The 27,777-nt window shown below is 39.3% G+C and overlaps 2 protein-coding genes and 1 long non-coding RNA gene across 4 annotated transcripts; 1 reads left to right on the forward strand and 2 right to left on the reverse strand.

Annotated features, from left to right (window-relative positions):
- Positions 1-95: 95 nt before the first annotated feature.
- Positions 96-17,740, reverse strand: c6.2 (complement component 6, duplicate 2). Of its 2 annotated transcripts, XM_067483269.1 has the most exons (21): positions 17,541-17,740; positions 17,116-17,288; positions 16,086-16,216; positions 14,940-15,078; positions 10,640-10,771; positions 10,124-10,280; positions 8,733-8,877; positions 8,083-8,224; positions 7,534-7,672; positions 7,030-7,221; positions 6,692-6,935; positions 5,757-5,879; positions 5,489-5,655; positions 5,176-5,401; positions 4,184-4,352; positions 3,852-3,963; positions 3,231-3,363; positions 2,917-3,111; positions 1,590-1,677; positions 1,094-1,338; positions 96-949 (listed from the first exon to the last, which is right to left on the reverse strand). In XM_067483269.1, the coding sequence occupies exons 1-21, from the start codon at positions 17,670-17,672 to the stop codon at positions 768-770; spliced, it is 3,366 nt and encodes a 1,121-aa protein (XP_067339370.1). In that variant the 5' UTR covers positions 17,673-17,740; the 3' UTR covers positions 96-767. The 2 variants fall into 2 exon arrangements, with proteins under 2 accessions (XP_067339370.1, XP_067339369.1); XM_067483268.1 differs by lacking the exons at positions 14,940-15,078; positions 16,086-16,216; positions 17,116-17,288; positions 17,541-17,740 and adding an exon at positions 11,429-11,693 and having other exon boundaries at positions 10,640-10,809.
- Positions 17,741-17,799: 59 nt separating this feature from the next.
- On the forward strand, positions 17,800-19,980 carry LOC137103191 (uncharacterized). The gene is made up of 2 exons (XR_010911404.1): positions 17,800-18,058; positions 19,798-19,980. It is a non-coding gene; the product is annotated as an uncharacterized lncRNA (long non-coding RNA).
- Positions 19,981-20,574: 594 nt separating this feature from the next.
- Positions 20,575-27,367, reverse strand: rnf180b (ring finger protein 180b). The gene is made up of 8 exons (XM_067483272.1): positions 27,267-27,367; positions 26,400-26,474; positions 26,003-26,098; positions 23,920-24,657; positions 23,661-23,780; positions 23,254-23,473; positions 22,986-23,111; positions 20,575-21,818 (listed from the first exon to the last, which is right to left on the reverse strand). The coding sequence occupies exons 2-8, from the start codon at positions 26,454-26,456 to the stop codon at positions 21,622-21,624; spliced, it is 1,554 nt and encodes a 517-aa protein (XP_067339373.1). The 5' UTR covers positions 26,457-26,474; positions 27,267-27,367; the 3' UTR covers positions 20,575-21,621.
- Positions 27,368-27,777: the final 410 nt, after the last annotated feature.

Genomic DNA, 27,777 nt, shown 5'->3' on the forward strand with positions numbered 1-27,777 from the left:
TACAGGGTGAAATATATTGTGGGGGAAACACTGAGGATTATTGTACACACTTGAGTAGAAAATGCAGACATCTGTAAGAAATAAAAAGGCAATAGTACAATTTTATACATTTATTATTGCATTTAAAGCACATTTAGCAACAGCTGTGAAGTGTCGGTGGCTCAGGAGATATAGTGGGTTGTCTACTAATTTCAAGGGGGGGGGGTTGAGTCTATGTAACTAATGGGGAAGACACTGAACACGAACTTGCTTCTGCTGTATGTAAATTCACTGTGGATACAAGGGTGTAGTAATGTAGCATTTATACTCTGTGCCTCTAATTCGATGTGAGCGACTGCTGCTGCCTTTTCTGTCTTTCAAAGAAGGTTCATGTGAAACAGCAAAATTTACAAGTCATTGATGTGCTCCAACATTTTCATGCCCAACATTATTTACATGCAATGTAACAAATGTTCCTTTTTACAATAGGTCCTGGCTGTTTTATGTCCACCAAATTCAGTATTTCTATTCAGTAGGCTCAGATTTGTCCTCTAGTATGGTCAACTTTGGTGGAAATCTAAATGTAGGTGGCATTAGCACAGATTTTTCAGCAGTTAATGATATTATAACTTTTAACACGTCATTACCACACTCAAAAAGGACACTATTGTAAATGATACGTATCTTACACTATGTGGTGGCAGTGGTGGAGCAATACTTGACAAAGTACTTGAGAGATAAATTCAGAGGCTGAGGCTGGTTAAAAGCACAGAAAACATTGAGCGGGATCATTTAGACTCACAGACACCTTCGCTGAGAATCTCGAACTGATAGCTGGCACATTTGAGGGCGGCCATAGAACAAAGGTTCATGCTGCGGGTCCTTTGGGTGCTGATCAGCTTCACACAGAACATGTGTGTTCCCACTCTGGGGCAGTCACGAGCAGCTATGCACTCACACTTCTTGAATGCTGAGGAGACATTAAAACATTAAAAATACTCTACTCCTATTTTCTCAGTTTACACCAGTGATCAGCATAGAGGTTTGATCATTTGTTTACTATCAGCAGACAGCAAACTGAATGGAAAAATGGCTTCCTGTCGAACAAACTCACCACTGCACTTCTCCCATTCGTAACATTTGTTGAGATCACAAGGCTCCTGAACTGAGCTCTTTGCAGACATCTGGGCTCTGAACTTGGCCCACTCCAGTTGGGCCGAATCAGAGGCATCACATGGACCCTCGCTGACATAGAAGAGTGGATCTCCATGGCAGAGACCAGCATGGAAGGAGCACACGGACATTGTCACGGTGACGCCCACATCTACGTTGAGGATACAAAGATTTGCTGGCTGTGAACTGCACACACACATAGACACATACACAGGTCAGTCAGCTCAGAAAGAATAATGCATTACACACATTCACATTTTAAAGTTGCCCTATACTGAATATTTCTTTATTATTTTTACATTTTTGTATAGTGCATTTAATTAAAAATATGCAATTGAAACCGTGTTTCACATTAGACGCAGTTTCAAAAATGACATGATTATAAGATCGCAAAACATGCAAAATACAATTGGATAAAAGAATTCATAAAAACTTACAGGCAGCTCTCCCGTGGAATACAGACACATTGGGAGTTCTGTAGTTTCTGTCCTGGCCCACATTGACCCTCAGGAACAAAAGGTTGCTCTACATGTGGAGTAAGGGAAACAAGAAATTCCTTCAAAACGAGATTTTCATACAAAATATATAATCAGCTTGTTAATTATATCACTACGGAAAAATCTTTTTTCATGTTAGGGAAAGTTCCAAATTAATGAAGGATGCTTCAGTTTTGTGCTCCCAGGATTTATGAACTAAAGTTTTTACACTTGACGGAGGCAGAAAAGCTGGTGCATGGACACTGGTAAAGGTGAGTATGTTAAAATCTGTCCTGAATCTGGATGGGAACCTGATCACTGTCATGACTTCTTGGGATACTTGAATGGCACAGTGTCACTGTTATTGTTTTTTTTTTTTTTTAGAGATATCTGTGCTTTCCCTCCTATAAAAAGTCAAAATGTTACAAAGAGGATTTTGATTAGGGTATTTCTGGAATTCTGAGATTAAGCTTTGAAATTCAGACTTTTTTCTTGCAATACGGAATTTTGAGAAGAAAGTCGTGCTGTTATTCTCAGAATTCTCATTATAAAGTGTGAATTCGGAGATAAAAAGAACAAATTTCTGAGACCTCTGAGATTAAAATGTGAAATTCTGACACTTTTCTTCTGAGATTCAACTCAGAATTCTGAAATTTGAGTTAGAATTCAGATTTTGTTTCTCTCAGAATTCAGAAAATAAATTTTTTTGTTTTTGTTTGTTTTTTTTACAAAAAAGGGCCATTAATACTTAACATTTTCTTTAATAGTTAAATATAGTTCAACATCAAGCACTTACAGTGCTGATTACAGTACACAGTACTGGCTCAGTGTACTGGCTAAGTTGTTTCAAAAAGCATCACATGAATAAGTTTAACACACATTAATTAAGTCACAAATATGTTTAAGGCTAACAAAATATGTCTTAGCTGTTGGTAAGGTTTTAGGTCAAGGTCTGATTTTTATGATGTCAAACTGTTTGGGGCAATTGTGGCGCAGGAAGATAGATCAGTCATCCACCAATCCCCCCAGTTGCTGGTTCAATCCCCTGCTCATTCAGTCACATGTTGAAGAGTTTTTGAGCAAGACACTGAACGCCAACTTAGTTGCTCCCGGTGAGTGTTGACCAGCTACAGAGCAGCTCCCCCATTGGAGCGTGAATGAGAAACAGTATCAGTCCTATATGTAGAAAAGTGCTATATAAGTGCAGACTGTTTATTCAATTAGGATTCTGAGCTTCTCCCAAGTATTTCATTTTCTAATTGCCTGTTATAGTTATAATCTACAGTACCATTGGTGCAGCGTAGGTCAGGTGGTAGGGGGGGCTCCCAGGTGAGACTGCTGCTGCATTTGAAGATGCTTTGTGGCTGCGGCAGCAGTCCTGCCTCATTACAGTCCAAACCCACCAATTCCCCTATTCTGTAATTGTCTTTGTTGGGGGATAGCACCATTCCATCAGGGACCTCAGGTGGAAGGCACAGCTTCCCTAAAAGTAGAGGAGAACAGAATAATAATGGGTATTAGTGTAAGTTTTTTTTGTGATTCTTTGTGGAGAATGACAGGGGATATATGATATATGTAAAAAAAAAATAAAATAAAACATACTGATGCATTTGCCAGCTGGTGGACTCCAGGTTCCATCAGGAAGACAGTTGATAAATTGAAAACCTTCCAGCTCAAAACCAGTAAAGCACTTGAATTCCTCATGCTCACCAAAGTTATAATATTGCTTTGCTTTCTGTCAGAGGATGGATATAGTGAAAGTAGGAAAGAATACAAAAACAGATATTGTCAGATAAAGCATGTAAGTGGGACATTGCAGAAGATTTTAAGATTAAAAGCCTTTTTAAAATCGATTCTGTTATTTCACATTAAAATTGAATTTTGCCTATTTATTTGGTGAAGATGATTTACATTAAAATTGACATCATATTTTTTTTTATTATTTCTGTTTAATAGTTAAACCTTTAGCCCTGTCTTCTCCTATTGGCATTTATAAGATGTTTCTAAACATTTAAGAAATGTTTATTCTGAATATTTATTTTCCTGCAGTAGTTTAATGAGCAGCAATAAGCTTCCACAGACAATAATGGCACAGACAAAAAAGTTATTGTTTCTTCTTGTTTAAGATGAGACATATTAAGCCTGTTGTATTAGCAATGAACTATAGTGTCTGTCTGTCTCATTAGCTGGCTGCTGCTGGTGGTGGTGGTGAATATATATTACCCTGAGGAAGCTGTTTCCAGGCCTTTGTGGCCTCCGACAGCCCTGCACACCAGGAGGCAGCTCATCCGTCCAGCCCACTGTGAAGTCATTGTCATTGTCACAAGTGTCCTGTCTGGACAAGAAAAAGGGAACCAGAACATACAGTAGATCCATGTGTATTAAGACATAATAAAACGTAAGTATTCTGTCATTCTGAGTTTAAATATCTGTAGAAGCAGTAATGAAAAACATTGTTTGCATTCATGCATCGCTGAGTACCTCCAACCCTCAAGATGTTATAAGTTAAACAATCGGAATTTTCATATAGATGTAAAGCAAACAGTTCATCCTACTTTTCAAAGATGGAGATGTGACATGGATCTTCCTGTCTGTCAGGACCACTGCACGGCTGGCCTCCTCTCAGTGGGGCAGGATTATCACACCGTCTAGTCCGATGTCTCTTCATGGATGCTCCACATCCACTCCATGGCCCCCAGCAGCTCCAATAACCATCGACCTCCTCTGTGGAAATTACACAGCAAATCACATGTTCACCCTGAAGCTGGTTAGAATTATATGTACTGTAGCACGAAACTGTCTCTTAGTTACGTCTAAAATATCTACCCCTGGCTGAGCTGAAGGTAACATACTTTTTTTTTTGTTCTTTCGGTTTATCCCGTGAGTTCAGGGTAACCACAGCGGATCATTGTCCACATGTTGATTTGGCACAGTTGTTACGCCAGATGCCATTTGTGACACAACCCTCCTGGGCTTGGACCGGCATTGCACAACTGGGAATGGGCTTTTAAGGGTTCAGTGTCTTTCCCAGAGACACTTTGACATATTGCTCGGACCGGGGATCAAACCACTGACCCTGTGGTCCGTGGATGTCTGCCTTGCCAACTGAGCTCAAGGTGACATACTACCAAGCTAAATTATGGTGGTGATCATAGTTCTGACATTTGCATTGAATTGAGAGCACGGAGTCAAAGGATCATCGTTCCAAAGCTTCAATCATGGCTGTACATACTTAGTCTTGTTGAAGAAGTGCAGCAGCAGTTTAAAATGGTCACTTTGAGTATCTAGGTGAATTTCAGATGAATGTAGTGACCATAAAGTTTTAGTGATGTATTTTATGGAAAAACATGATTTCTCACAGTTTCTGTGGCAAAAAATAAAGATATAACACGTCTACAGTGCTGTTAAATTATCCAGGAGCCTTGTTTCCTTGTTGACTAAGATTGTGGATATTATTTGAAGAAAACACTGAAATGGGAATTCAGATTGAGGAAAGATACTACCAGGACCACTATTCCCTATTGTTGTTTATACGTTCTCTGTGTACCTGAAGTGTAGTCTGGAGCTCGTTTCTCACAGTTGGAGCCAAAGGTGCCGGTCTGGCAAACACATTTGCACTCTGTGCCAGAGAGAACTGGCCTTGCATTGTTGGGGCAGGGAGCACACTTGCAGGTATCAAACTCATCCAGGTACTGCAGCATGGCCTTCCTCAGGTGTCTCCTCTTCGTGGCAGCACAAGGGATCCCGCGAACAAGGTCTATGATGGGCAGCAGCTGGACAAACCCACACGTACGTCGACATAACATCAGAACAAAAATGCTTCTGTGATGTATGAATGAGGGGCTTTATGTAAATCTAACCTTGTAATCCACCACAGCAGGGTTGTCAAGTACAGACATGGCCCAGTTTCTGAAGGATGTCTTGTCCGGAGTGGATCTCTCTCGCTCCCAGGCAAGAGCTGCTGCCTCTCTGGTTCGACCTCCTTTTACCATGGAGAAAGACTTCTCTGCTGCCTGAATGTACGAGCCTGGACACAAGTATAAAGAAAAACCAGGAGGATGGGTTCTGTGTACTTTTCAGAGTCAGATGAGAATAAAGAAAGTGTTCAGAGCATAGATTTGATGTAACCTTTATATGTCTGAGTCATCTTGTCATCACGGCATCGGCTCACACTACTATGTTGAGTGTAGAGGATGATGGTCCAGCTGGTCTCACGGTTCAGACAGCCTTTGATGTGCTCCTCTGACACACCTGGTGGAGAAGAAGGGCGGAAGAAAATGAACCAAGAACAGACATTTTACTTTACTTTATAGCACGATAGGTTATAAGAAAATGGGCCCCTGGACACAGACAAATGAAAGAGCCCCTTGCCCCTAGCACCCCCAATAATGATGATACTTCGGTCATTTTGTTTGTCATGGTTCTTGATTTGTGCTCATTTATTAATTGTGGCTTTAAAAATTCAATATTACAAGTTATTTCATACACAGTCCCAAGGGCCCCCTGCCCTGTTAAGCCTGGTCTATCCCAGATCAGAATTTTTACAGTCATTTGTGTTCTTCATGATGAGGAGAATTAGTGATTCGCTGACTTTTCCTCTAATGCCACCACAAGATCACAAACATGCTACTCTGTGGTAACTGGATTTGCTGGAAGTCCCAGGTGCAGTATTTAACCTCTGTGGAGCTTGAAAGTTCATGGGACTACCAGCCAGTCAGTTGGAACTAAAGAAACTTTTCACATGAGAGACAAACCTCTCAAAGGTCAGTTAATGACTGAGAATCTCCACACTCATCCACCACCGAGTGAAATGTCTGTTGTATACTGTCATACAGTAAGTGAATACTAAATTGACTTTCTCAAATCTTTGACCTTTAACCTCTCTTTTAACTTTTTACCATGTTGTTACAACACAGACTGATAAAAGACACAAATCCTGGAGGCAGTTTTATTTGGACCTACAGTAGGATGGCTGTGCAGCCATTTGGACTTTCAGAAATGGTTTTATTTTGTCTAGTTTGATATTTGTCTCTTGTCACATCTAGACATTATTCGGAACTGACCTGAAGTGGTGATCTCTTGTCGGCTGTATTGATACAGCAGGTCATAGTGGCCCCCCAGTCTCCCTGAACTATAGTAGTGTGTTCCAAAGCGCTGGAAAATGTCCCTGTAGAGGGCGTAGTTGTAGTCTAAAGGAAGAGCGTGGAGAAACTGGAGGAAAGGCTGTGACAGGACGAGGTCTCCTTGTTGTCTCACCTTGAACGTGGATATTGGGAGAATCTGATGTACCCGAAAAAACTTGGAGTCCTATGGAGGAAAGATAGAATATTAATAAGAAGATTAGAGCTTCGACCAGTGATGTGAGTGCAAATTTTCCGTGTGTGCTGTTTGAGTTATTCACCGTTTTCTTTGAAGCTTCAAACGCATCGCTATTATAGGTGACATGTGTCCTAAATCTCCTTCTAAAGAAGAAGATAGGGAAGATAAAGATGTCTCCCTCTAGTTCATTGTCAGATGAACCCGACGACTGTTCGTGGATGGACTCTGTGTGGAGTGGTTCAGGCTCGATGCTGAAGTCCTCTAGCACTCCAACCTTAACAACCATACATACATCTGTGAAACACAGTCTGTAACAGCTGGAATGGTGACAACAACGGAAAAACTGTAGCTCTTAGGAGCCTTTAGTGAACATCTAAGGGGGTGAGGCCAAAAATGGTATGAGGTTTGATGGGTATTAAGGTTTCTGTCCATTGCTGTACGGATTTATAGGTTTAAAAAATGCTTTAAAAAGTAAAAAAAAATGTTGGAATGGCACATTTCATTTCACTGAAAAAACCCAAAGATCTTTTTCTACAATTTTGACTCATTCTGCAATATTATAAAGTGTTGAAAACAGTAATACTACCTTAATCTCAAAGCTTTCAAAGTTGTAAGGGATTCGATGGTAGAGCAGTGTGGTTGGAGGCCTCTTGATAATGCAACTTCCTCCCATAAAAGAGTTGTCCAGCACGGCTCCTCTGGGCTCCTCTGCTAGAGCATCAAACCTTCAAACATCAAATTTACGTTTTAGTGACAATAGTAATGTCGATGTTAAACAATACACGAGCAAACTAATAGATGTTATATTGGTAAGTATTGTATTTTTAGAACTAATATTATTTGTTTGGGGTCTTAGTTCTAATTGTCTTGAATCAAATTTAGAAATTGCTTTTAACAGATATTCACCTCAGTGTTACAGTACATGATCATTACATGAACACACAAAAAAGAAAAAGGCCGTCACGATCACTGCAGAGGTGGAGGACGGATGAAAGCAAGAGGAACAGCACAGGAAAACAAGAGCACATAACAAAAGGGAATGTAATGTATGAGCACAGTGGGGAGGAATGTGAACCGATTCCCACTGAAACTGGAGTTGTTAACTCAGCAGTGACCCTTTGACCCTTCAGCTTACCCATTTTCAACCAGGTCAGACCCAGGGGCAGGTCTCTTCTCCACAGGACACACGATTGTTGGATTGACACAGTCCTTCTCATCAGAGTTATCTCCACAGTCGTTCTGTCTGTTGCATGTCAGTGTCGAGTTGATGCAGCGCCCTGCAGAAGCGAGAATGTTTTCAGATAAGTGTCTGGATCTGACATGTGCATGTGTGTGTGTGTGTGTGTTTGTGTGTGTGTGTGTGTGTGTGTGTGTGTGTGCGCGTGTGTTTGTGTGTGTGTGTGTGTGTTTGTGTGTGTGTGTGTGTGTGTTTGTGTGTGCCTTGATAGCAGATTAAATTGGGCCTGTGCCTGAAATGTGGGCTTGAATCCCCCCAGTCAAGATGAAATATTGCAACGCCAATTTTCTGTGTATACCAACATCATATTTTGAGAATCCCACCTATGACACCTTTTCCCTTTCTTGTATAGTACATTACTAACATTTACATTTAGTCATTTAACAGGCGCTTTTATCCAAAGCAACTTACAAGGGAGGTACACGGCAACATGGAAGTTATCAGAAGAAGTGTTTCCGTTTCATAAGATGCAAGTGCAGGAATAAGCACAAATAAAGAAATTGTTTTTTTTTCAAAAATCATTTTATAGCTGTAAAACAATACTTTACCATTATCACACTTGAAGTCCTCTTTGCAGTCGATGGGTGGTAACTTGCACTCTGTGGACGGGTGACAGGGCCTCTCCTCTGTTAGCTCCACACTGCAGTCAGATCCACCAAACTGGGATGGCCTCCGGACAGAACGAGTCCGAAGCTACAGTAGGGCAACAATATGACAAAGACAGAAGCCACTAGTTAGACATGGAATAGCAATCACAGAAGAACTGGAGAGAGAAGTTATTAAAGATCCACCAAACTTAGAAAAGGTATTAGATCTTTTTTCCATTAATATCCTTTCAGAGCTGGTTCAACACCATCTGAAAATAATTTTAATGTTTCCTGGATGAAAGGATATAATTAATTGATTATAGTTTATAATTCAAGTGTTTGTTCTTGGTGAATGAGTTAGCATTTTTGCATTTCTTGTTCCTTTGCCCCAAAGTATAAGAATTTTTTTGAAGAGGTATTTAGTGAAATAGTTGAAATAAAGTCTGCAGCTGACAGTCCAGGGGTTTTATTTTATTTTCTCTACAACATAAAATTCATTAATATTTTAAAATTTTAGGTCTTCAAAAAGGCAGTTTATAGCAAGTGACAAAATGATACTTCAGAAGTAGCAACATCAGGCCGCGATAAAAATAAAAGCCTTTGTAGAAGAGGGAAGTGCACTAAATCAAATAATAAATTGGAAGATTAATGGTGGTTACATTACAATCATGTGACCAGCTGTAGTTTATTTATAGCCAAGCAATAGCTTTTTACTTCTGGCAATAATATTTAAGCTACAGAAATAATAATTGCGTTTCATCTGCTAAGATTCTGTTACGGATCATAAACTTGCGGTTGTCATGGAGCTTATTTTGTGCAATAATCTAAATGACAATGGAAAAATCTCACCGACTTTTTGTCGAGGAACCCAGGAAGATGCTATCTTCCAGGTTGGCCTACAAAAATACATCATCCCTACGACATGCTCTATGAAACGCTGCGTATTCAGATAACTCCATGTAGTCATGAACCAACTGTGATAAAAAGTTGGGCAGAGGTAGCTTCCATCCAACCCAGGGACTATTTACATGGTTGCAACTGCTACAATATTTTAGTGTTATGTAAAACATGAATACATAGGATTTAATTCATATTAATCATTATGGTAATGTTTTTTTTCATCAGTTCTCCTTGTTCTACTGTAACTTCTCCATAATCAGTGCGGAAGGAGGAACCAGGGGGATGCAGTCAGATTCTTTTTAAAAGGGTCTGTGCTACCCCTGGCTGCCACTATGCCACACCCCAGCTGAACAGTAGTGTCCATCAACAACAAATAATGTTAATTTTGTCAGTGAATCTACTACTTGTGCATGTGTCACTGTTTTGCAGTGTGGTCTCTGTGCGTCTCTTGCCTGTTTCTTGGCACAAGGGGAGCAATCGGACCAGGGCTCAAACTCCGTCAGCAGGCAGTTAATTGGACAGGCCTGCTCGTTACAGGCTCTTCGGTCATATCTGTCACACAGCTGAAAACAGCTGCTCTTCCAGTAATAATCATCGTACTGAAAGTTTCTGTCACAAAAGTACAAAAGGAGCTTTCACAAACACAGCTGTTGACAATAGGGTATTTCGCAATAATTACACAAGATCTGGGTTATATTACAGTTGCTTTTAATATCCAAAATACATAAGCAAGAATGATGTAGTCCTAACTGTGGTCTCATATTGTCCTCAACCTGTCCATGCTGTGTCTCAGTTCGGCCTCTGTGCTGGGTGTCCTGCATCTGTACTCTACATTTCACCCACGATTCTTCTGTACAGTGTCTCACCTGTCTCCTGTATCCCGCCTGTATCTTACTGCACCTTTACTGTCTCTGCTGTGTCTCTGCTGCCTCGCCCGTATTTTAGCCTGTGTCTGGGCTGTGTCTCACCTCTGTCTCTGCTGTGTACCATGGTTGCAGGTACTGGTACAGGCAGACCAGGGGCTCCAGGGGTATCGATCACAGAAACAGGCCAGACCAGCTGATATGCAGCTGAGGAGCTGTAGCAGGAGGATGAGGAGACTGGAAGGAGCCATCAGGGGAGTTTAAACTGGCGTCACCTATTATGAAAGTAATTTGATGACCAGAAAAAAAATGTAGTAATACTTATTCCAAAGATAAACAATCAACCATCAAATTATGTTTTAATATAACAAAGGGAAACAAAAAACATTCTTGAGCACATCAAACTGATATGTAAAGGACTTTCAAACCTTTCTCTAGCAATGGTATAAAACTGACTACATTTAATTTTAATGCACATAAAATTATATATAGAAAAGGAAAAGCAAGCAACACCAACAAAATTTAAAGAAATAAGTTTTAGTTAATTGTGTATTAATATAAATTTGACTGCAAATATTTGCATCCCCTTTTTTTTTAAATAGCATAAAGAGAAAAGAAAAAGTTAATTAATCAATTAATTTAATGCACATTCACCAAGCACAAATGTTCATCATCAAAAGTAACAAGTATCTCAAGGAGTGTATAGAAAAGTTGGATAAATTATAAACATTTTCACTTTAAGTAAGCGCTTTATTATATTTGTCAGTGGACAATTTTTGCTTGCAGCTGTAGATTATATTTTTGCAACATATATATGTTCAACGAAAAGTTATTGCCTCACTTAGCAAAATTCTGCAAAACATATATATAAAACTATAGAAAAAAAAGACTTGCCAGAGATGAAGCGTCCTCTTCAGCATATATTACAGCATATCATTCAGTCTTCAGAAAAGGCTCTGCAATGCTGGGAGGGCAGAATCAGACTGGGAGGTTTGCGCCTGAGTTGACAGTAAGAATATAAAAGCTCCTTTGGGGATTTCTCCAGAGCACTCAGTCAATTTTATCCATGTCTGTGTCAAAAAACATTCTAATAATAGCAGGAATTAGAACACATAGGACACAAACTTCGAACCCGCTTGTCCCTCATTGTTACGGGAAATAAAGAGCTCTGGAGTTTCCACACTGCAGAGACATAAACCAGATGTTTTGAGTTTGACAGAGATACTGGGGGGAGAGGAGAGGGCTGGGGTACTTTTTTCCACTCTCTCTTAGTTGGCCAAGTATTTGCACAATCTGGCAGTTTTGTTTTGGTCCATGTCGAGAAAGGCTCAAATGTGCATTTTACCATACAAAGAACTTCATGTCAGTTTATTTAAACTGGTAAATTGCATTTCATGTAATGTTTTAGTGCTTTAACATCCATTAGGGGAGATAAGATCAAGCATTAAGAAAAAAATATATACATAAAATTTGAGGACTTTGGTGGTTAAATGTATCAGTTGAAAGAAAAACAGTGAAACCAGTGAGTTTAAACATGTAAAATACAAGTTGTATGCTTCTAGTGGATGTTCACGTAAAGGAAGAGTTGAGTGATTTGTGAATTACCCATAGGAAAAAATAAACATGGGCCAGGACATGGAAAACTCACTCATTAGCTTCTTGTGTCTCATTATCTCAAATAATAAACTATTTTAACAAAAAATGTTTGTTTTAAAGATATAGGAAGTGGTTTCTCACTTTGGACAAGTTTTCGTCACTGTTACCTCCTGCTTCCAGTCTCAGCCTGGCATCTCAATGGGTAGAGCAAATCCCAGCCCACCCACCAGGTGGGTCCCTGAGCGGGACACTAGCACCCCCGCCTCCCTTGGCCGCCGACTGCTCCAGCCAAGGGGATGGGTTCAATGGATTAAATGCAGAGAACACATAAGTGCTCAGTGATAAAGTTTGCTGCTGTTTTGTGAAAGTAGGCTAACAACATTCTGGCTTTAGTTAGAATTTAACTCACATACACATAACTTAAACTATTTAACTAATTTAAAGATGAAAAAAGAATCATATTATTTGTATAAAACTTTATTCACATTAAAAAAAAAATGTCCTAAGCTGCGCAGAGATTTAGCAGTGGATTCTCTACATTGCAGAACACACCAACTACACATGGCCTAATCTGAGTCATATATATACCAGAACCAAGAATTTAGCAATTTGGACATCGCCACATTAGAATGCATTGACAAAAATAAAAGCACAAACACGAACTCATAAATTACACTACATGTACCTTCAGTGGGAAAACGGCTCTGACAAAATGAAGAACTTTACAGTTACATTCCTGTTCGTTATGTTTGGCATTTAGATTGTCCTGTATGGGGAACATCTACAAAGCCCTTATGATGGAAAACTGAACAGATTTTCTTTTTTTAATGGAAGACTCCTAATGATGTGCTCCACAACACTGCATAAAAACAAGACTAAAAGCCTTGATAGGGTCCCCTAGAGGCTTCAATGATCATTACACCTCAAAATACTGAAGCATAGGACATACTAAGACATATAGGGTTGATACTGATATTTACAACATAAGGTATATGGCAGCATGCTGGAAACAATTTTATAACATCATGAGAAAATAAGTCATAAAATTAAAAAAATAAACATATTTTATATAAGCAATAGATTCGATTTGATGCCCTGTGTTTTCTACTGTAAATTATTAAAATGAGGAAATTGTATTATTACCACTCATGGAGTATGCCAAGTATTACATTTTAGGACTATTCTCCGTATGCATATCTATGCTTTTTCACCTTCCCACAATACATTGCAGACGATGTCTTATTAACAACTTTGTCCAGAAGGTCACAGGATTATAAAAATAAAAAGGATTATCATTATTCATATGTTATATTTAGATTTTCTCTACGTACACATTGAGGTTTATTGCTTTTTATGATGTTGAGGTTGGTAAAATTGTTAGTATCCATACTCTGGGGACCATGAATAGCTACTGCCACTGTCATTTTTAATATAATACCACATCGCTGATAGTTTAAGCTCCTAATATCAAACTTGCCCAATGGTGGCAAATATTCAGTGGGTAGCAAAAGCAAAATCATTCCAAATTATCCTCTGGTCAAACTATGTTAGCCCAGTAAAAGTTAGAACTAACTGACCAACAATACTGGGAAAAAACAAAGAGGCCAAAGATGTCTAAAGGTTCGCGTCTTTTTTTAATTTACATTTGGGGGATGCAGAGACAAACTGTTCACTGACAAGGGGTTTCAGAGTTTTGAAACCCAGTGACTTCCATAACAGAACAGTAGATCGCAGCCATTCAGAATAGTTTTTGTCCTTGTTCCTAGCATGTAATGATTTCTCCAGATTCTCTGAAAATGTTAAATTACTTAACATTGATGGTTGCTTTTACGTTGAGAGATTATTTCACTTCTTAAACTGTGTCCACACAGTCATTTAAATAGTGATGATCCTCGCTGCATCCTTACTTCTAAAGCACTCAGCTTCTCTCGGGTGCTCTTTTTAAACCCACCTATGAAACTGGCCTGTTGCCAGTTAAACACATTTTGGCTTTGTTCTACTTTCAATCAGTATAGATTTTAAATGGTTTGCAAATAATCACAATATATATTGTATTTACAATTTACAAATCCTTCCACAGTGTTGTTGTTCTTGTTGTTTTTTTTTTTTTTTTGGAAACACAGTAGAATATCAGAAAACCAATTAAGATCCAGACCCTCAGCCAGACACCATGCAGCAGAGTCCGGGAAAGCGTCTCTTCCTCTGTCTGATCAGTGGGTGAGGAGTCAGATTCAACAAGCTGCTGTCATCTGGAACAAACACACAGTAATGTCATCTTGTTCTGTGTTTCCATCAGAATCAAAATCCAGGGTCAAAGGGTCTCTAATAGCAAGCAATATTACATGATATATTATAATGCTTTTTTATTATTATTCAATTTCAGATCAGTTTTTTCTAAAGTTACAGTCATTTCTGGAGTCTGTCTATATCACACTACTGTAGCTTTTGATTGTCAAAATTCATATGATTCTACAAATAATTGTGGAAGAAAGGAAATAGCATTTTTAGCATATTTCTCCTTTATGAAAAAACTTATTCCACTTATTTTATGCTTCTCTTTTCCATCATCAAGTCTTTGCTGTTTGATCACAAATATCACAAACCTTGGTTTTTCAGTGGCAATGGCATTGTGTCCCTGAGTTTGCTGAGTAAGTTTCTCATTTCTCGCATGTCTCTGTGAACATAAAGACACAACCAATTTGCAGACTGAACTGATTATGCAGACTTCACAAAAAAAAAATTAAGATTGTTTATGTTGCCTCACAAATAGTGAGGATAAATTTTGAAAAGCTAGCAGCAGTCAGTGTACCTTTCTATGTTCTCAATGTCATTATCCACCAGCCACTGCTCCTGAGGGAAGTCTATAGGAGAGGAGGATCGGTCCTCCAGCATGGGGACATCGGAGCTTTCATCCATCTTGAAATCCACCTTTGGCTCCGAGTCTGTTCCTTGAGGGCCGGACAGAGACAGAAAACCAACAAACAGACCTTAAACACCGAAAACAACTAAATCTATGAAGCAATTAATTGTTTTATCCCAGAAGAAGAACAGAAAATTCTCAGACTCTAATTAAAATTGAGCATTAGTTTTGATCTCTCATTTTAATATACATTAAGGTCAATGTTTCTAAATTTCTCTGAACAAGCTGCCCACACTAACAGCTCTCTGCTGCCCTCTGCTGCCTCAAGAGAGTAGAGTTTACTGTTTCTGTCTCTCTTCAGGCAACTCATAAAACCAGGATGGAAAGGAAATATAAGTTAGATACAGGTTTTACAGTCTGATGGTTTTAATGTTGTGAACAGCTTAGCATGGGAGAACGTGTAATGCTGTCCATGATCAAAAGGGGTCAGAACACACAGGGCAACTTCGTTTGTTGTGTCTGGTGCAGTGTATCTGCTGAGTGCCCAGGCTGAGCCCTAATCGGCACATGTGTTAGCGTAGACTTTTTACTACATTTACTATATTGATCTTTTTTTTTTTTTTTTACCAAGGTAAGATCACCCATAACGAGGATGCCAGTAAAACAATTGATGCTTTTAAAGCCAATTTAGTAAGTACGAAATGTACCAATACATAATTTAGGAATAGGAATAAGAGTAAAGAAAGCTTTTCATATGGCTATTTCACAAGTAAAGGGATCATCAACATGTTCAATCCTCTGTTAGACTGAGGTAGCTGCAACAGTCGGTTGGTGGTTCCAGCATCTCCAGTGTGCAAGTATTTCTATTAAAGATATGATAATAAAGGAATAACTTATGTTTGGCCTTACATTGAGCTTAAAATCAGGCCTTTAAATCTATTTTTCACAATTTTTTTTCATATTCAATCTGCCTGTTTTTAAATAGTGATTCCATGTCAGAGTGTGATTATTAAATTAAAAGCACTGTAATTGTGATGCATGTATCTTTTAATATTTTTTCTAAATGCATAATTGTGATTTTGTTTGTGATAGTACTTTTCCTGTGAAGCTGCAGCACCCCCAGCAGGCACATGGATTTGAGCATCTCTGTTATGAACATCTCCAGGCAGCACTGCAGTTGAATGAAGAGCCGACAGATCTCAGGATGGATCTCTCCGTCCTCTGGACTGCAGCATGGAGAGCAGGAGGAGGAAGAGGAGGAGTAGGAGGAGGATGAGGAGGAAGAGGGAAGGGAACAAAAAGAGAGGCAGGCAAGATGACAGGGAGGCAGGAGAAAATACATCTAGTCAAACCGAGGAGGGGGACCCGTAGTTTACAGCTGACTGTGATGCTAAAAAAAATGCTTAAAAGTTTTTTAGTTTCAAATGTGTTTTATCTGGTGAATAATAGTGTAGAGGACTCGGCAGACGTCAGAAAATGTGAGTGTGAGGCTGTGTAGCTGCGGATGGTCCAAGGGCCAATGCAGACCTCTGTCCTTTATTAAACCACCAGAGCTTTTGGAGTCAAAGGGAGATTGCTTGTGAACTCAGTGTGGCCGACGTGGTCTTCATTGATTTCATTTTTAATAACGGCCCAACCACTAAGACCCCCCTCCCCTCCCCTCCCCTCCCCTTAATAAAAGGCACGCCAATAAAACTCCACCACCCACTACGACCTCAGTAATAAATACGTAGTGGAATTATCACCTTTCTGGCAGTTTCAAAGTAAAAGTAGAATTCATGGCAGAGCTTAAATTGTACAGCTATGGCAACGGCCGAGGAAATTGCCTTAGTGGCTCATGGCCAAGAAATCGCTGTTTAATCCACAAATAAAACTCCAAACCTGTGGCTGCATGGAACGATGTCCTTTTTCAGCTGGTTGATTTGTTTGTGTTTGATGATCATTATTGATGCATATTACTTTGTGGTTTATTCAAAACAGTTTTGATTAAAACATCTTTAGACATGATATTTCATAATGTGATACAGACAGTGTCCAAAGTATTTCAGCACCAAAATAAACAAATAGAAAAATATAATAATGTAGTGTTTTCTAAAAAAAAAATAAGGCTCTGGCTATTTCTTACCCTGAAACAGAAATGACAGCGAGGTCCCGGTGCGCTGCCCGGGCCATCGAGCATCCTTTGGAGCGTGTTTGGTGCATCTGGGCCCGCAGAGACGGACAGTCGGCTGAGATCTCCCCGACGGATATGACCTGCTCCCGGTACAGGGCTACCAGGGTGTTGAATTCCTGCACGGTCTGGGAACAAATGCAAAGTGTCGGTGAGAACGTATGTATGAGTGGATCTTCGGATGAAGAAAAACCAGATAGAAAAGTCTTGACATCCATCTCAGCACCTGTTTTTGTCCCTGCAGCGCCACTGCAGCACCTGCACACGATACGAGCGGCATCTTTGGTGAATGTAGCAGCCCACACCTCGGGGCAGAGCTACACTACATCCCGACGCTTTGTGGTGTTATCTATTTGTTGGGTGTATTTGTTAGTACTCACCATCCTGCTGCCGTCCACACCGCCCTCCGCGCTCTCCCGGCGCTCCGGCTCCGTCTGCGCTGCTTTACTGAGGGGGAAAATGCTCCCTGCTGATCTTGGGCGCTTTTTCCGCCCGTACGGTGCAGAACACATGCATGCACATCCACCACCGGAGACCAACTAGGTGCAGACAGACAGAGGGAGACACAACCCACCCCTCCCCCCCTCCCCCTCTCTTTTCTTATAGCTGCTTTGTCCTCCACAGAGAAGAAAACGACCCGCGGGGATGCTGCAGACTGCAGAGGGCTGGTTATTGTTTGAAGCTCCCGCAGGAGTGTGTGGTTATTCCCCGGACCAGGGCCGTGTAATGGGCCCGACAGACCCCCAGCAGCTCCCTCTGCATCCCAGCCAAGAGGAGAGTCACCTTCAGCCCCTCCAGAAGGCCGAGACGGAGGCTTCTCTGTCTTCCGCCGTGCGCTCACGTGTGAGGAGGATTCAGACGGAGCCAACAGCAAAACAAAGTCGTCACCCTCTGACTGGTAATTAACTGTTTACTAGCAGCAGTGGTCCAGAAAAACAACTACCAGGACATGTCTCATGTGATCTTTCATTGTCAATAGACATTTCAATCCGATGGAGCTTCTTCAAACTGTAATACATTTACCATAAACCACTTTGTTCTATTGGAGGAACAGGTTCAATTAGAAGGAGCTTAATTTAAAGCTGCAATTATTCATCTGACCACTAGAGGAAGGAAAAACACAAACAAGCCAAACTATGGCAGCTGATTGGTGCCAACCTGAGAAAAAATATTTTTCTTGACACTTTTACGTTATGAGGCAATATTTTCCATGTATTATTAGATAGAGCAGTTTCACCTTATTACCAGATAAAGTTGTTTTATGCAATATCAGTTTTGTTCTGTAATGAGATGCTTTTCATCATAGCAGCTATAGCCCACAATCGAAACACTGAAACTAATTGCTGTACTTTCTCCAGTAAAAATGTACAACTCCTTGTTCTGTCATTTTACAGTTTGACTGTATATTGCAATGCATCATGTGTAAAAAAACAAACAAACAAACAAAAAAACAATTACAGCAGCTAACAGCATTACCATTGTACAGGCAAGTTGTATCTTGACTGTAGATGATGCACATTACAGCTGGTTGAATTTGATTTAGGAATAAGAGCATTTGATGACAGAAGCAGAGGAGCAACGGTAATTTAATTAATTTATTCGCATTTGTAAAAGGGACTTTGTAAGAGTGACTGGAATTCCCATTATCTTTGTCAGAAACAGGGCAAAGGCAGCATCATGAAAGACTAGTTATGCTAATGCTGTGTCTAAATAACTCCATAACTTTGCATCATTTAAAAGTAATACTACTTAGTTTAGGTCTTATTGCAATTTCCAGAAGGTAACTACATGTTTTCACACTGCACGTTAAAGTGCGGATTCATGATTTGCCATATATTTAAAATGGAGACGTTTCATAACATTATCTCAGAGTGAACAATAGAGACAGGAAAAGGTTCAGCTTGAATTTATTCACATAAAGAAACAATCTAAATCCAACTCTAAAATAGTCAAAATCTCTTTACTGTAATTTTTGAGGGGAAAAAAGGATGTTAGCAGTTCTCTATCCCACTGTTTATCTCACTGCAGACCTACTTCCTTGTATTACAAGGCCATGGCAGGACGTTTGGAAGTAGTTCTGCAGAAACACAGGCCAATCTGAGCATCTGAGCTTAGGTGAATTAACCTGAATTAACCTGAAATTGACTTGTTTTAACATTTGTATGAGGTTTGCACTAACATTTATATATGGGTGGGGGTGTTCATTAGGATATTGAGGAGCCCTAGAACAGTTTGAAAGAAGTAATTTTTTTAGAGAATTCCCAACAACAACAGCAGCAGCAAACCAGGTCAACTGCTGAAAAACATTTGAAGCTTGACAACAATATATTTAGTAATATATTCAGTACTAAAATGGTATGTTGTTATAATTGTTTGATCCAGAGTTTAGGTTGGTAGAACTTCATTACTATTGGTTAGTAACTCATACTATCTTGTGACAATAAATTCAAATGATCCCTTTTACTGTTAATAACTCCCCATTTCCATTGTATCAGTCAGTATTGCAGAGCTACTTCCTACTTCAGCCCCATTTTCATTTTGTAAGAGCAAATTATTAGTTTGCCTTCGCTCTCATGTAGAATAGCTGTCTTCAGTGATGTCATTAACTTTGTTTTTATGCAATTTTGTGATTTTCAGATATTTCATTGAAACCAATGCGACTAGACAAAGTGCATCAGCTTAGAAAGTGGGAAAGTGCCCAAGTGGGCATGAATGGCTTTGAGCAGAAGACATATACTGTACAGAAGATAATCACTCTTTCATCTTAGGTTCTCAAAGCTATGTAACACTATTGACTTTTAATAAAAATATTTGTTATGACTTCTTTTTTATTTAAAAGGTGAAGAGAACTAATGCAATGTTGATCTTGGATTACTTTTGCACTAAGGCTTCACTTAAAACACTTCTGAATATGTATTGTAAAAGCTGCTAATGTAAAAAGCAAACATTACCTGTACAATAATTTTACAACATCATATTGTTTTATAAACTATCACCAGCTATTTTAGGTAATTTCTGTAATTTTAATAGAATACAAGATAAATAATATAAAAAACAATTAAACCCTGTAAAATATATCCGGTTGTATATTGTAATTCTTTTTAAAGTTAGTGCAAAGAGTTTATTGGCAACGTTTTTGTAAATTCTACTGGGAATTGGTTACAGAGTAGTTACAATTCCCACAGCCTCATACACTATTTTAGGGCATCATGTTTTATACTTGACAGGGACAAAGGGACCTTTCTTGTACATATACTGTTTTTATGGGAGGCATTGGAGGCTGAAGCTCGTAACAGCTGTCATTGTGCAAACAGCAAGTTACACACTGGGCACATCACTTGTCTATTACAGGAAAGAAATGTGCATTATTTCCTGTTAAATATCTACGGTGGGTATAGAAAAGAATCAATTGCCTTGGAAGTTTTCATCTTTTATTTATTATAGTTACTTATTTATTACAGTGAATGATGGTCAGTTTAATTTGACTTTTTCTGGACAAAAGAAATTACAAAAAAGACTTTCATGTCAAAGTGAAAACAAATCTCCAAATGTCATCACTGGTGCAGCCTATTGGTTTCCAGAGTCACACAATTAGGTAAATAGAGATCACCTGAGTGCACTGAAAGGACTGTAGACGTTTCAGTTACAATACTAATTATATAACATTTTAAAATTAAACAACCTCCATCGAATTGTTAAATAAAACTTTGACACATATTTTGACCATTAACTAAGCCCAGTCTCTTCGGAATACATTAATGAGTTCATGGAAATCTACTGATAAAATTTTAAAACAACAAATTCATAGACACATACTGAACCCATGAGTTATTCTTGGTAAAGCAAACTACACAATCTAAACAAAAAGTATATGTTTAATCTGAAAATTGATTGATTCCAGTTTCACGTTATCTGTTGTTGACTGAAAGCAGCATTTCTTTTCTTTCTGCTCCTGCCAGCATCAGCCCTCCAGTCAATTGTGGCTGATGTCTTTACTTGTTTGGTTCCTTAAAATCCCTCATAATTCACTAATTCACCTACATAATTTCACAGCTTAATAAAACACTAAGAATAAACTTTCTTTAATAACACTGGAATAATCTTGGTTTGATGAATGGAGCAGTGATGGAACAGAAACAAAATGTACCCAGAGATAATTTGTCTTCATTTTGTTTCTCACACAGTTTGAATGTATCGGATGAAAGATTGTTGTACCTGTCGTGTACCTACTGGCCCATTTTCCCATTATCCATCCACGCGTTAGCCTAACTTAGCACTTGTCTGTTATTTTTGTACATAAGTAAACTTCAAAGTGTATTATGATTATGGCACTTGCACTGCAGGGAATTAATTTCACCACCAGATAGATTCTTCTACTATTTTTGAGACACATTAACACTGATTAACTGAAAAAACCAGCAAACGTTACTGTTTAACAAAAAAGAAGATGTCCTTGGTGTTTCAAAAGAAGAAGTAGTACATGAGGAAACAGAGGAAAAGGAAAGCCAGGATCCAGTTGACTGAGTGGATGTAAATAATGACCAGGCCAATGTCGAAGAGCCAGCCTCGCATGTCAGTAAAATCCAAAGTGTCCAGGGTAAAGCCTCCATGGGTAAAGTGCCAGCGCCTCCTTCGCATTGTTGCCTGTGTCCGATATCCTAGAGTGAAACATATAAAGTTGTAATCTGTGTTAGGGCCGTGCCATTTCATACCATAAATCATCATCATCATCAAAATTTCTCAGATCTTGATATTGACAATATAGCTGATAGTGATCATTGACGTGAGGCTACAGGCAGAACAATTCGACTTTGGGGTGAAATTTCAGAATGGACCTTTTACCTTTACAGGTGAACTTCATTTGACCTTCTCTAAAGTTTTGAATGCACATGTCCATCTGTTCAGTGTTCCAGTACTTATTGCATAACATGCTGTTCTCTAACAAGGTGATTACCAGCAAAAATCACAACAAGTGTAGATGAATCGACCACTAAATGTTCTGCTTCAGTGACAGTTCGTATTTAAACTGTCCTCTTCATCATGCTGTTCACATCTTGACATTATGAGACCAAGATGACACAGAACAATTGAAAAGTTATTGAGACATTGACACTTTTCGTTTTGGTACACCCACCACTGTTGTTAGCTTTTGTTTTAATGAATTGTTTGAGAGGAAGAAATTACCATTGCATGCTTCTACTTGAATGCCGTACTTTCATGATATAATATCACTGTAGCATGAACTTACTGTACATTTTCCATAAATTTCACCCGAAAGTTGAATATCCAAAACACAACGCATGTTATTTGTAGTGTTTTGTGCAATATTTTGCAATACATATACAGTAAGTTCACTAGTGCAATATGTTGTTTGACTTGTTTGACTAAAATATTGTTCGTGAAGCTGTTTCACTAAAGTATTAACTTCTATAAAGATACAATTTATTATTGTCCGGACAACATCACAACAGTTCTTGCTTTGTCTGTAAACCAGGTCAAGACATGATGTGTACTAATAGTGAAAATAAGGTCAGTCATACAGAGAGAGACACTGGGGACAGGACAGTTTCCTCTGGATTTCATCATCAAATCATCAATATAGAGATATTATGACAAATGCATTGTGGTTGTCTGCCATGCAAACCAGCTTGGTTTTACTTTTTAACATTCATGCCAATCTTCACAGCAGTGACAATTATCTTTCGAATAATGAGCAACATGTCTTTGAGCATCCTGTTTAGTCTGCAAAATACAGAGATCACTGTACATTATAACATTATAATGAAGTTATTCGCAAGACACATGACAATTTCACAGCTTCTCACCCCAGAAGGTACGAAAGCGTTTGTGGAAGCTGGGCAGAGGCCACTTTGCACAAGGAGCATTCTGGAAGCTCTGCTTGCGAGCGCAGTAGACCTTTGGGAAGAATGTCTGTGCTGTTTGGTTGAGGTCTGAAGGTCAGTGGGAGAAAAAAGCAAATCCTCACATTTTAGAATCTGAAAATTCATTATATTCTTAATTAAGTTTCTGTCAGGTAAATGAAGAACAGTAAGTTCGACATTTCTGCAGTTCAGAGTTGTGGAAGAAGCTCACTTTTGTGTAGGTTGGTGTGGGAGATGAGCGTGCGGCAAAGAGGGCAGGGCGTGTTTGTCGTTTGTTTCCTAGCCAACGTGCGAAGACATGGCTCACAGAAGATGTGACCACAGGGCTGACAGCTGTGCGGGCTGAAGTAGATGTCGAGACACACGGCGCAGGTGAGGCCCTCTCTGTCCTCCTCCTCACTGTCCAACAGTGGACTGTTCACACTTACAGCCTGGACACAACATAATGAAGAGTATTTTTTTTCCACTGCTAAACGTTTTCCAACACATCAGACATCAACAGAGCAATCAATGCTGTGCAATCATTATTAGAACTCTGTTTTACTTAATGTGTGTGTGAAAGAAAAAGTAAACACTGCACACACACACATAATGCTACTGTATAGTGTGAACTCTCACTTGCTCCTGCTCCATCTGACTACACAACCATCGTTCTCTCCTCCTCTGTTTCCTGCGAACACTCTTCAGGCGATTCTTCTCCCTTTTGCTCAGCCTGTTTAAGCCTGGGGAGGCTTGAGACTGCAAAGGCCAAACACACACACACACACACACAATTACGGGGAATCACAAGGAGCAAGAAAGGGGTACAACATGCAGCAAAAATCCCTGGCAGAATCCTAAACCAATTAATAGAATTAAAAAAGCAAAGTCCACATACTTCTTCTGGCTCGGCTCCACTATCAGGGACAGTTCTTCCACTGCGGAACAGGTCTGCGTCTAAAATGTCTTCATGGACAGCTCTGGTCCCCGCAAAGGAATCAACATCCACAACATTTTGACGCAGCTCTTCACCTGAACGTCTCCTACCAAGAAATGACATTGGGCAGTTGACAGCCCTGGACGAGGCTCCAGCATCTGTCTCAACACGCTGACTTGTGGGAAAAGAGCTAGGTGACTTTGTAGATTGATCTGCTCCTGCCCTCGACAGATCAAACACAGACTCATCCATAACACCTGCAGGGCAAAAACACGAAGACCTGAAGGCATTATTGTCTTCCAAACTGCACCTCCTCCTGTGAGAGATGCAGTATAGAGGACTGAAAGAGAACATGTTTTCACTGTCTGTCAGTGAACGTGATGTCTCTGCAGGACTGATGTGGGACATAACAGCAGCACAGCTGAGCTGGAAATTGTCCAGTGTAGTTCTGGTAAGCTCAGGCCTCCCCTCGCTGTTGGGAGGGCGGTCTGTCAGCAGACCGGCTTGTCCTTTCTCAGGCCTCCTCCTCCTTGGTTGGACGATTAGAACGTGGTTTTTGTGATTCTGATCCACACGGCTTTTGTTGAGGTGGACAGTGGCGTCTCGGCCACAGGTACACTCACCACGGTTGATGAAGTTAAAGCCTCCCAATCGAGCTCCGCAGTTCTGGCAATTAAGTTTACCCACAGTCCACTGAGCCTAGACAGAAACAAAATAGACATATAGATCAACCAACAACCCCAATTCCAAAAAAGTTGGGACGTATATAAAAATAAAAATGCAATGATTTTCAAATCTAACCAACACATATTTAATTCTAAAAATTAAAAAAATTGTGGAACAATTTTAGAAAATGTTCCTCAAAGTAAAATTGGGAAGAATTTGAAGATCCCACCATCTACAGTATATAGTATCATCAATAGATTCAGAAATCAGGAGGAATCTCTGTGCGCAAGGGACAAGGCCACTGGTCAAAACTGGATGTGTATGATTTTCGGGTCCTTAGGCAGCACTGCATTAAAAACAGGCCTGATTCTCTAGTGGACATCACTGCATGGACTCAGCAACACTTCCAGAAATCACTGTGAACACAGTTCACTCTGCAATTCACAAATGTAAGTTAAAGCTGTATCATGCAAAGAAGAAGCCACATGTGAACATGATCCAGAAACGTTGCATGTTCTGTGGGTCAAAGCTAATATAAAATGGTCTAAGGCAAAATGGAAAACTGTTCTGTGGTCAGATTAATCAAAATTTGAAATTCTTTTTGGAAACCATGGACGCTCTGTCCTGCAGACTAAAGAGGAGAGGGACCATCCAGCTTGTTATCAGCGGGCAGTTCAAAAGTCTGCATCTCTTATAGTATAGTGGTGCAATAGCGCCTATAACGTTGGCAATTTACAGACCTGGAAAGTCTCTTTCAGGAAAGACCTTGCATATTTCAGCAAGATAATGCTAAACCACATACTGCATACATCACCACAGCATGGCTTTGCAGGAGAAGAGTATGGGTGCTGAACTGGCCTGGCTGCACTCCAGAACTTTCACCAATAGAAAACATTTGTCACATTATAAAATGAAAAACCCGGTAACAAAGGCCTAGGACAGCTAGGATCCTGCGTCAAGCAAGAATGGGACAACATTCCGCTCCTAGAACTCCAGCAAGTGGTCTTCCATGAAATGGTGAAATGTTTCAGTTTTAAGATCTGATATGTTGTTTATGTTCCATTATTGTGAATAAAAAATGGGTTGATGAGATTTGCAAATCATTGCATTATTTTTTATTAGGTTAATAGGTTTTGCACATGATTCCAATTTTTTTGAAATTGGGGTTGTAATTTATCTGTTTTTCTGTTAATTAAAATCTGACTCTATAACTAAAGCTAATACTCCTACCATCAAACTTTATTACTCTATTAAACTGTGCCAAACTTGATTTCCATAAAGTAATTACACAAAACAAGTAATCTTCAGTATATAAATTAAGTATATGTAAGGTTCTCTATATGATCAGCGTGTCAAATCTGCTTAAGCAAGTACAAACCTGGTGAATGGAGGTCATTATCCACTCCGGCAACATGTCGATATTCATGTGCCAAATACTACAAACAGCAGCTGAGCCGTCAATCGTGTCCTCAACCTTTTTACACATAAAAGACAAATATTTAGCAAGACACTTCCTCTACACACACAGTTGCAGCTAATAACGACTTTTATTTTCAGACTTATGATTAATTAATTCATTGTTGTAACACATGGTTATCAGAATTTCCTAAAGCCACTGATGATATCCTCAGATGTGTTCTTTTTCTGACAAACACCAAAAATATTTCATTGCCAGTAGCTAGAGAAATAAAAAGAATGACCTGGGGATATATGCAAAAGTGAGTTTAGAAGTGTCCACCTGCTAAACATATGCAATATCGAAAATCTTTACCCACCATCTCCAAACATCTGGAGTCTACCACTCCTTTCCGACACCTCCTGCACCGGAGCATGGTTCACTCTCCGTATGCCTACCAACAGTAATTTGTGCACTGTTAATGATGATGATAACCACATTAAAGACATTCCAAGTGAAAACACCCCTCTGCTAGTACACACTCTGTGAATACTGTTTTTCTTTTTTTTTTGAAAAATCCTTCCTATTTCACATATTCCCTGTTGAAATGAGTAGAGTCTGTCTAAAACTAGATATACAGCTTATAAATGTAGTTTTTTTTTTTTTTGAGTGACTTTATATGCAAATAAATGCAATACACTGTATAATAAAAGTATGTGGACACTTGAATACCGACATCATTATTCCAAAACCAGGACCCATATTCTGCTTTAATGCCCCTAACTGCCCTCATCCAGCAAGTATAAATAACATATTTTATAACAATAATTCCTTACAAAATACATTTGGAAAACTACAGAAGCCCTTTTACATTAAATTTATTAACAAAAACACTTTTATTTGTCGGCTTCATAACTTCTAATTACAGCCAATCTCGAAGCTTATCCAAAATAATTTTCAGCATTAAGATATCCCTTTACCGGAACAAAAAACAAACAAACTAACAAACAAAAAACAAACGATGACAAGAAGGCAGTCTACACCAATGACTGTGTCATACTTGTGTTTGATTTTGTCATGTTTTAGCATGTAGCGTACGTGACCTAACGTTAGCTAACGTCACGGTGGCGGAATGAACGCAACGTGACGTTATTGATGATTTGTACAGTAGCTAGCTGTTAAAAAAACAAAATCTTCATGTAATGACACGGAGCGTCTTAATATTTTCAGATATTAACTCGCCTACCTGACAGCTGTCAATACTCTAAGAGAAGGGGTAATAAAGAAGCAGCCTGTGCACAAAGTTCACGCTCAGCAACCTTTTCGCTTTAACAGGATGACGTCAGGAAAACAGAGCGACAACTACGGAAAGCGTAATGGACCAAAGAACAAAACGCGTTTAATTGTCTATTGCATTAGTTTTAAATTGAGATTGTGACGTAAAGGACTCAGGGATGTGTCCTCACTTACTATAGTGGAATGTTACATACTTCCCTACTTAAAGTTCTGTGCATGTTTCTAAGGCTGAGCCTCTCTCGGAAACGTCTATAGGACTGAATAGCATTTAGTCTGGCTCACAACGGCACATTTCTACATTTCTACTTTGACAAAAATGTATACAAGTTACATAGCCTATGGTAACTTTAATTTAAATTATGGACAAACCATGTAAACCTACCTGGATTTAAAAAAAAATCTCAGACAATAGCAGTGTTTTGTCCCAGAACCCCTGGAAGGTTAAGCCAATGTTCTTAAGA

The sequence above is a fragment of the Channa argus genome, chromosome 18 (genome assembly GCF_033026475.1).
Source record: "Channa argus isolate prfri chromosome 18, Channa argus male v1.0, whole genome shotgun sequence".
In the NCBI taxonomy this organism is placed as follows: Eukaryota; Metazoa; Chordata; class Actinopteri; order Anabantiformes; family Channidae; genus Channa; species Channa argus.

Coding starts and splice junctions, on each gene's coding strand:
- rnf180b (XM_067483272.1), bottom strand. CDS start 26,456: ATGCTCCGGTGCAGGAGGTGTCGGAAAGGAGTGGTAGACTCCAGATGT. Junction 26,099..26,399: donor ACTCCAGATGTTTGGAGATG/GTGGGTAAAGAT, acceptor ATGTGTAAAAAG/GTTGAGGACACGATTGACGG. Junction 23,112..23,253: donor CCACACCAACCTACACAAAA/GTGAGCTTCTTC, acceptor ACTGACCTTCAG/ACCTCAACCAAACAGCACAG.
- c6.2 (XM_067483269.1), bottom strand. CDS start 17,672: ATGTGTTCTGCACCGTACGGGCGGAAAAAGCGCCCAAGATCAGCAGGG. Junction 16,217..17,115: donor GCTGTCATTTCTGTTTCAGG/GTAAGAAATAGC, acceptor TCCATGCTGCAG/TCCAGAGGACGGAGAGATCC. Junction 1,678..2,916: donor TGACCTACGCTGCACCAATG/GTACTGTAGATT, acceptor CTCCACATGTAG/AGCAACCTTTTGTTCCTGAG.